The sequence below is a fragment of the Crocuta crocuta genome, unplaced genomic scaffold (genome assembly GCF_008692635.1).
Source record: "Crocuta crocuta isolate KB4526 unplaced genomic scaffold, BGI_CrCroc_1.0 scaffold32, whole genome shotgun sequence".
In the NCBI taxonomy this organism is placed as follows: domain Eukaryota; kingdom Metazoa; phylum Chordata; class Mammalia; order Carnivora; family Hyaenidae; genus Crocuta; species Crocuta crocuta.
In genome coordinates this window covers 2,100,906-2,109,740 of record NW_027529424.1, presented here as the reverse complement: position 1 = coordinate 2,109,740, position 8,835 = coordinate 2,100,906, and the positions used below count along the sequence as shown (strand labels likewise).

Here is an 8,835-nt window from a genome sequence, read left to right as displayed (position 1 = left end):
TTTCCCCCCCAAAAAAAAAAAAAAAAAAAAAAAAAAAAAAAAAAAAAAAAAAAAGAACCTGCTTCTCTCTCTCTCTCTCTCTATGCAAAAACCCAGCACAGGGCTGAAGATCTCAATGCTAATGCACTAACCTCAGGGTGAAATACACTTGGTCTTTTTTCCTTTCACCACTGTGCTACTGGTGTGTTTGGGGGGGTCTGCCCCCAAGAGGCATCAGCAGTTGGGTTGAGGATGGTTGCCAGGGTCTCCACCCCTCACCACGCATTCCCCAACAGTGCAGAGGAGGCAATCCAGGCTGTGAGGTATTGACCTCCAACTCTTGCAGCCAGAGGGCAAAATGTGGACACCCACCCACCGTTTCAGGCTAAAGCATGAGTCAAAATGCTTTGGCCCCGTTCCTTTTGATCTAACTGGGCTTCAAATCCCTGTGCCAATGTCCATCATCACCCGGAAAGCCACGGAACGCTCCCATTATGCCTAACAACAACAAAAAATACTCCATTCTGTGCCCATTCATCCCAGAAAATGACCAAAAAAGGGGTCAAGAAGAAGGCTTAGCAGAGAAGAAAAACGTGTTACACAGGAGAGAGTGACAGCTATGCAGGAAGGGCCCTGACTTGAGGCTGATTTATGAGTTGACAGATTGTTTCCTTTTCTCCTGTTTTCTTACTATCTTTTTCTTCCCTGCCACTGGGGCCCAGTCTCTCCTACTCCTCTGCCCACACTGGGCAAAGAGCAACCCAATCCAGACAGAAAGTAAGACAGAAGAAGAAGCGGTCAGGATCCAAGTAAGGCCAGGGTCCAGGCACGTCCTCACCTCCCGATGGGACAAAACGTCCCAGGAGGGCAAGGCTGGCCTCCCTTCACAGCTCCGCATCCCCTCCGCCAAGCCGGCAGGCTCCTGAGAAAAGTGCAAGACCGGTCTAGACGGAGCTCTCAATGGCTTGGGGGTGGGGGGAGGAGAGCCAAGGCAGCCTGGCAGACGGACGCAGTGGAGGAAGAGGGGGCCGAGTGTTGATACGAGCAGTGTGTGAACGGAGGAGACGTCACGCTCCCACCCACCAGAAAATGCACCTGTGTGTCTGCACGGAGGCTGGGTCAACCCCCCTGGGAGGATGGCTCTGCACCAAGGCCTGAGGGTCCGGGTCTACCTTAGGGAAATGGTTGGGTGGTTTTTTTGTTTTGTTTGGTTTTGTTTTAAGGGAACTGGCAGTTGGAAAAGCCTGGAGGGTTTTCACAGCAATTATCCTCAACAGTTAGATGGTGTCTATTAATTGCGAACCGGTTGCTTTTTTTTTTTCCCTCTCTCTCCCAAAAAGAAAACAATATGCCACTGTTTAAACACCATAAAGGGCTTGACAGCTCGTTCCTAGGAGAGGTTCCGGAGGTTCAAAAGCACGCCTGGAATTCCTCAAAAGGGCCCTACCTGGCCTCAGCAGAGGGCCTGAGAGGCTCTGCAGCTATGGCCGAGCCCCTTGACCAAGTTGCACGGAACGTGCCCTCTGGAAGAGCCTGTCTCCTTCCTCTCTCCTAACTCCGAAAGGCAAGCACGTACCTGTGCACGTCTCGGGGAGGGAGGGGGACATGGCGCAGCCCCATCCATTGAATTCCTGATCTGTCAATCAGGAGACCCAGACAGGGGCCTGAGTGCCCCCTCAGGCAAGCTTCCACCTCGGGGCAAGGTCTGGTCCTTGCAGAGTCCCTCCCAGTCCCCGGAAAGGGACTTACCTTACTCTGCTTTCTGTCCAGATAGAACTGGTGTTGGCTAATGGCCATAGCCCAGATGGACTTGATCAATGCCGGACACGCGTACCACGTATGCACCGCGATGCCACTGTGTCCAAATGTCCTTCTGGTCACCGAAGCCCTGGGACAGCAAGAATCAGAAGTTCAGCCACGTTTATGATGAGGGACTCCAGTGATCAGCTGACAGCTTTTACCAAGAACTCTGGGCTCTAAAAGCCCTGGCATAAAGGGGACAGACGAATAAGCACGCGTGCTCGTGCACACACGTGCGCGCGCGCGCACGCACACACACACACTTAGTGAAATTAGCTAGCAAAGGCCAGTTTTTTAATTTAATAAAAATTGTGTATATCTAAAGTATACAATAGGATTTGATATACACAGTGAAATCATCACTACAGTCAAGCTAATGATTGTTCTTCACACATTTGTCTCACAAGAGCACTGGAAATCTACTCTTAGCTCATTTCCAATATTCAGTACACATCATGAACTACAGTCCTCATGCTGTACCTTAGATCTGCAGGCCTATTCATCCTACGCAACTACAGCTTTGTACCTCTGACCAGCATCTCCCTACTTCCCCTCTTCCCTAGCCCAAGTAACCACCCTTCCACTCTCGGCTTCCACTTTTTTTTGGTTTGTTTTGTTTACTCATGTTTGAGAGAAAGAGCGTAAGCAGGGGTGAGGCACAGAGAGAGGGGACAGAGGATCTGAAGTGGGCTCCGCACCGACAGCAGCGAGGCCGACAGGGGACTCAAACTCACGAACTATGAGATCGTGACTCGAGCCCAAGTCCGACGTTCAACCCACTGAGCCACCCAGGCGCCCCTACTATTTGACTTTTTAGATTCCACATACTAGTGAGACCACACCGTTCTTTCCTTTCTGTGTCCGGCTTCTTTCACTTGAGCATAATGTCCTCCACATCCATCCACACTGTTGCCAATGGCAGTGCTCCATCCTTTCTCATGGCTGAATAATATTCCATTGTATTTACACAATTTCTTTATCCATTCATCCCTCGAACACTTACGTTATGTCCATATTTTGGCTATCATGAATAATGCTCATCTCGTGATTTACTGGCTCCTTAGGATTCAAAGTCTATCCAAGCTTCTGTCTTCTCTGGGATAAGATGGGTCATTCTAGGTCACTGGACAGTCCTTTCTGAGCTTCAGCTCTTGGCACTGGGCCAAGACAAACTTCAGAAACAGGAAGAGCCTCTGACAATGTCCTTTATTAAATAGAAGGCAATGCTGCCTATGGTGAATGATAAGTAAATTCCGCTCTAATCACCACCATGGACCATAGCCTGTGGGAAGTCCCGAAGGAGTCCAGACTTCTTACACTGCTCTAACTTCATGTTCCTTGAGAGAGTGGTTATCCTTCTCAAATTTATTCAGAGGACAGGCAGGGCATAGAGAATCAGGAGAGGGAAGGCAGAACGGAGTCCAGCCAATCTTCACTACCCCTCCTCCACACACACACTGACATAGAAGATAGGGCCTATCTGTGTAGAGAGAGGCAATTAGATTTTAAAAATAAAATGCTAGGGGCACATGGATGGCTTACTCGGTTAAGCATCCAACTTGGGCTCAGGTCATGATCTCACAGTTCAGGAGTTCGAGCCCCATCAGGCTCTCTGCTGTGAGCACAGAGCTCCCTTTGGATCCTCTGTTTCTCTCTCTTTCCGCCCCTCCCCTGCACCCTCTTTCTCTCTCAAAATAAACACGAAAAAAAAATCAAAATAAAAGTGGGGAACATGGGTCCCAACAGAATTCACATCATCAGTGGCATAGGGTGAAAAAAGAAGGGTTCTATGATGCTTTCAGTGAAATGTGTTCCATAGGATGGTTCTGCAAATGAAATCGGAGAACATGTATTTGCATGCATGTTTGTGTGTGTGTGTATGTACGTGTGTGTGTGCGCGCGCGTGTGCGTGTGTGCAGGTGCGTGCCAGTGCAGGACAAGGTGCTGGGGTGGGGACTGGGGTACCCCACGTGAACATCGGAAGAATGAAGTGTGTTCTCAAGTTGAAGATCTCTAATGTGGAAGATTTTCCCCGGAAATAAACTTAGAGCTGCTCCCCCATCATTTTACCTTAGGGGCACCAGGGGCCTTCTTCAGACCCGCTTTTAGGGAACAGTTCAACTCTGCTGGTCAGTTAATGCTACGGATTCTAGGCACGCTTTGGTTAAAAGTTAGGAGAAAATGCCGGCTCATGAGAGCGCACACAGTTGAAAATAATGGAGAAGGAGCCGGTGAGAAGGTTGGGAGCAATATGCCCCACGGACCTCTGCAGAAATAAGAAACCATGATCGAAACTTCCCTCTTCAGCTTCTAGGCCAATGGCTGCTCCTGGGACGAAGTACAACCATTTCTCCCAGAAAAGCAGAGTGAGAAAGGGTGAGCATGTCAGGAGCCTCGCCAGGTCTGGGAGGTGCTGCAGAAACACCCCATCAGACGCGGAGTTTTCTCCCACTCCATTCATTATTCATCTATCTCTTCCCCGCATCTCTCCCTTCAGGCTCTTCCCACCCCAGCGACTTTGCTGTTTTGCCTAAACCTTAGAAACGGAGAAGGTGCCAAACCCGGAGAACCAGAGAACCTGGGGATCGAGCTGGGGGTATGTGTACAGGGGCACACATCTCACGTCCTCCTCTGTGGCCCGCAAAGGGCGCATCGACTCGGGACACACCCTCTGCCCGGGTGATCCCTGGTCCCTGTCTGTGTCCCGCCCACGGCCTCGGCCTCATCATGGCAGGATTCTTTTCCTCACTTGCCATCAAACCCCTCACCTCTGACTCCCTGGCTGGGACCACCTCAACATCGAGTCCATCAGACTCGTGTTCCCTGCTCCAAATACGTGCGGCAACAGCAGTGGGCGAGGCCTTTCAGATAAGCAGCACCCTGTGGCTGTGGGAAGAGCATTTATTGCCCTAGGAGGTGGGTGGCGCGGACAGCCTCTGCTCTGCCATGAAACCCAGCTGCCAGCCCAGGGCAATCCCCTCGCCTTGCACTGGTGTCAACGTGGAGAAGGGGTCTTTAAAGCTTGGGTTTAAAGTCAGCTTGGGCTTCCACCTCTGCACCAGGGCAGACACCTCCCTGGCTACCCCCTCCCTGCCTGCCTCTAGGGTAGCGGAGGGCGGTTTCCCTCCAGGAGGCATGCTCACACACCTCCTTCTAGTGCCTCCCTTCCTTTCTAAGAACCAGAGAGGTTCAGCTTAGAACCTCTCCTTCTTGGGAGCCTCTCCTGAGCAGGCTGGCTTCTCCACCCTCGGCATTCATGGCCTCTGCCGTTCAGCACTCAAGTCCCAGTGTTTTGTGTACAGCGGGTGGTAATGCCTGTGAGTCTTAGAGCCAGACTCCAGGGTTCAAGTCCTTCCTGCACCACTTATCAGCTTTTTGTAACCTAGACCGATTCCCTGGGCTTACAGTGAGGACCCTATGAGACAATGCGTCCAAGGGTCTAGGACAGTGCCTGCCCACGGTCAACAATAAGCATCCAGTTCTTTCTCTGGCCTTTCTCCCCAGCTGTGCTACCCTTTCTGTCTCAGGGCAAAGGACCTCTCTTGGTAGCCCAGAATGTCTGAAACTGCCTAAAGTTCTGCAATAGTTATGTGTGAGGTTTGGACCCTTTGCTCTATCTTGGGCCTTGGGAAAGGGAAGGCCATATAGTATTACATCTCAGACAGAGTGACAGACCGGGGACCACCCCCCCCCCACACCCACACACGGATTGCAGATGTGCCCGAGGTGCCTGAGTTAGCAGATAGGGAGCACAGCCCCTTAGAGGACCCAGTCCCCAGTGTTCATCCTGTGAGACAGCCCTCTCTGCATGTGACCCATTGTGACACCATTCAGTTTACTCTTTTCAGACACAGGGTGAAGGGGGAGAGAGCCTAAGACTGGGCTGATGGAGTTCACCTGGAGCAGAGGCAGCATTCCTTCTTGGGGGGAGGCTTCCTCTCAGCGTCTGTCCCTCCCCCGCGTGGCCTGCACAAATGGACTCCCGCTCGGCAGGGGCAGCGTCTCACAGACACTTGGCAGGACCCCAAGGAAGGCCAGGCAAGTGGTCACTCGGCTCACATCAGGGTCTTCCCCCCCCTGCCCCCCGCCGTGCAAGACTGGCTCTCTGAAAGCTCTCCATCCACCTGCTGTTCTAGTGGAAGGGTGGTGGGGGCGTGGGCGGAGCTGCTCCCCTCGGAGGCACGGGCTGTTGCAGGCAGATTACCCGGAGGGCAGAGTGGCCTGTCACCCCTGCTGGGTTATCGCTGGTGGCAGGAGTGGAGACACAGCACATGCTCAGCCTTCTCACCTGGGGGGAGGGGGGCAGTGTCTTGCCCCGACAGCTCTCTGGGAGGCAAACTGGCTTGTTTTGGGGGCTCGGAAGCCCTGTGTGAGGGGAGCCGGGCCAAGTCCTCTCTGGCTGGCCAAGGCCACGTAATCACTGCTGCCTACATGCCCTGTTCACACCTTTACTGTCTTCCTGGGGACCCCTTCTTGGAAATCCATCTTGGGACCTAGTGAAAGCCATTTATCCTTAGGTGTCAGGCCTGTTTTAGGGGAGTTCTGCTATTGTTTCTGGGCTGCCTCTAAGTCCAGGGCTGCCAGACACAAAGGGAGGAAAAGCAACCGGTAAGTGCCGCCCGAGAACCTTCCACGCAGGGGCTCGCGGCATTCCAAACGGGACCCTATTGTTTGGCATCTGACTTAGAGAGCATGGATTTTTCTACACTGGTGCTCCCCGAGGCACAACGTGGGGTGGAGAGAAACCCAACTGTGTCTCCTTCACATGCACCCACAACACTGACACCCCGAAACCTTATAGCTCGTGGAGGGAGTCAATTTAACCCAACTGCTTTGGGTACAAATCCCTTTAGGTGCTATCTTCCTGCCAACACTCAGAAGCTCTGAACAAGCCATCGCTCAGCCTCTTCTTCTGGGAAGAGCTCTCTAGAAGGACTCGGCCCACTGCCCAGTTTACTGTGGTGTGTGATACCGAGTGTTATCCACCTTCCCTAAAATGCCCGGGCAGCCAACTCCACACTTAGGAATCCCAGACACATGCAGCCAGGTGCGGTGATCACCAAATCGCCCATTTCCCTCACGCGTGTGCACACACACAACGCACACTTGAATCCATTGCTTCTAGAAACACGTTAAGCACAAAACAAAGCCTCACTCGCTGTCAGACGTGAATATCCACCCCTCGGCCAACCGTCCCCTCCCCCCTCCCCCAAATGAACAATGACAGCACAAACAGGCCGGGTGGGCCACACACTCCCGGAAGGAAAGGACTTCTCTGGCTTACCTGCGGGGGTCATGAACTTCCACGGAAAACTTCTTTTCTCTGAAATACAGGTTTTCCAACTGCCTCCATTGGAAGATCTGGACGAGAAACAACGCGGTTTACGTTCAGAAGCGGGTTGGCTCAGGGCAGGAGCCGGTCCTCCCTTTGCCGCTGAACTACAGCTGGCAGCTTCCTTATCAAAGCGGAGACCACACAGTTTGCACCTCCTCTGGCTCTTGCTGCACACCCGCGCGCGCGCGCACACACACACACACACAGGCCGCTCTCCAGCTCAAAACCAGGCAACGTGGGTGTGGATTTTTCCTGCAGGTTCCTTAACAGGAACAAAACAAGTTCTTTTCAAGTTGTTCCCCTCCGCTCTGCCCTTTGTTGCAGGATTCGCGGCCGTTCCCAGCTCCGCAGACTTTTCCCTCCAAAGTGGGGGTGGGGGCGTGAGCGCGGGGAGGGGAGCGCGGGCGGCGGGGCTCTCAGAGGGGAGCAGGGGCCATCTGCGTGCCGCGCCGAGCTGAGCCCTCTCCCCCCAGTGCTGAAATGGGAAGGCAGTCAAATTCCCAGCCTCCCATCGGGACTCCACTTCCTGCCCACTAATGTGTAAGAGCTCGGACTCGCCCTGGTGAGTCGGCTCCGGGAAGCTTCTCTGCGAAGGGCCGCCGGAACCTTATTTTTCAGGGTAGTTGACTGGAGATAACAATATGCGCTTGTCAAGCCCCGCTTCTTGCCCGAGGCACAAAGACAAACGGAGTTCCAGGGCAGAGGAGGGGAGTCGGGGCAGTTCTGCAAAGTGGGAGGGACAGGGCGCCTGCTGCTGCTCCGGGAGGCAGGACTCCTTCCCCGGGGGAGGAGGGAGCCTCTTAACTACAGGGAGGACCACCCGGTCTGGGAGTAATTAGGGCAGCAGCGTTCTGGAGGGCCTTCCTTTCATCAGAAGGGAAAGTTCGTTAACCCTCTGGACAGTGTCACAAGAGGTTAAAGTTATGCACACAGCATTTATATTTACGTTACTTGGGCTTACATTCAATGCCTCCACTGCAGCCGCTGCTATACACTTACAATTTGAGCTGATTTGCCCCCAAAAGAGCATAGAACAGGAATCCAGTGCTTCTTCACCCTGACAGAGGCTGATCCTCCCTGGGGTCCTCTGCTCCATGCATAGAGGCGGAGGATTTTTAGGGACTCATCCTCCACCTGGAATTCTCGGAGCCGGGGCTCCTGAGGCTCCCTGACCTGCTCACCTTTTCTCCTCCTTAAAAATGTGACAGCAATTTCCCGATTTCCCGGTGCCCCCACAGCCCTGCCCTCCCAGACCAAGACCTGCTAGCTAGTCAGGGCTTGGCCAAAGGACTCCACCCCTTGTCAAACTGGGCTGGAAAAAACAATCGGTTTCAAGAATGGCTGCATTCTTTTCTCTCCACAACCTGCTCGGCAGAATTGTACAATTATTTCGTCCGCACAATACGGAGGAAGGCCTCTCCTCTTCCTACTCTTTGGTCCACGGCTCAAAGAACGTGTCACTCTGAAGCCCAAGGAAAACTATACTTCTCTTTCTCCTTTAGTGTCCGCTCAAGAGGGAAGAGAGACATTTCAAGGAAAGCAAGGGGCCTGGAGCCCTACCTTGGCTCGGGCGGCTCTGCGGGAGTCCACAGAGGAAAGGCCACCTTGAATAGAGCCCATTACCAAGTCACAGATCTGAGTCACACTCTATTGGATGCTCCGCTAATAAGCTCGGTGAAACACCTGAAGTTCCTCTCTGCCCACCCACCCTCCCCCGACAT

The 8,835-nt window shown here is 53.1% G+C and overlaps 1 protein-coding gene across 1 annotated transcript in view; it reads right to left on the bottom strand.

Annotated features, from left to right (window-relative positions):
- Positions 1–8,835, bottom strand: part of FRMD4A (FERM domain containing 4A) — a 316,596-nt gene that overhangs the window by 63,176 nt on the left and 244,585 nt on the right. The window contains 2 exon segments of the mRNA XM_077758468.1: positions 1,729–1,867; positions 7,064–7,140. Of these exon segments, the coding sequence (XP_077614594.1) occupies positions 1,729–1,867; positions 7,064–7,140 (216 nt within the window).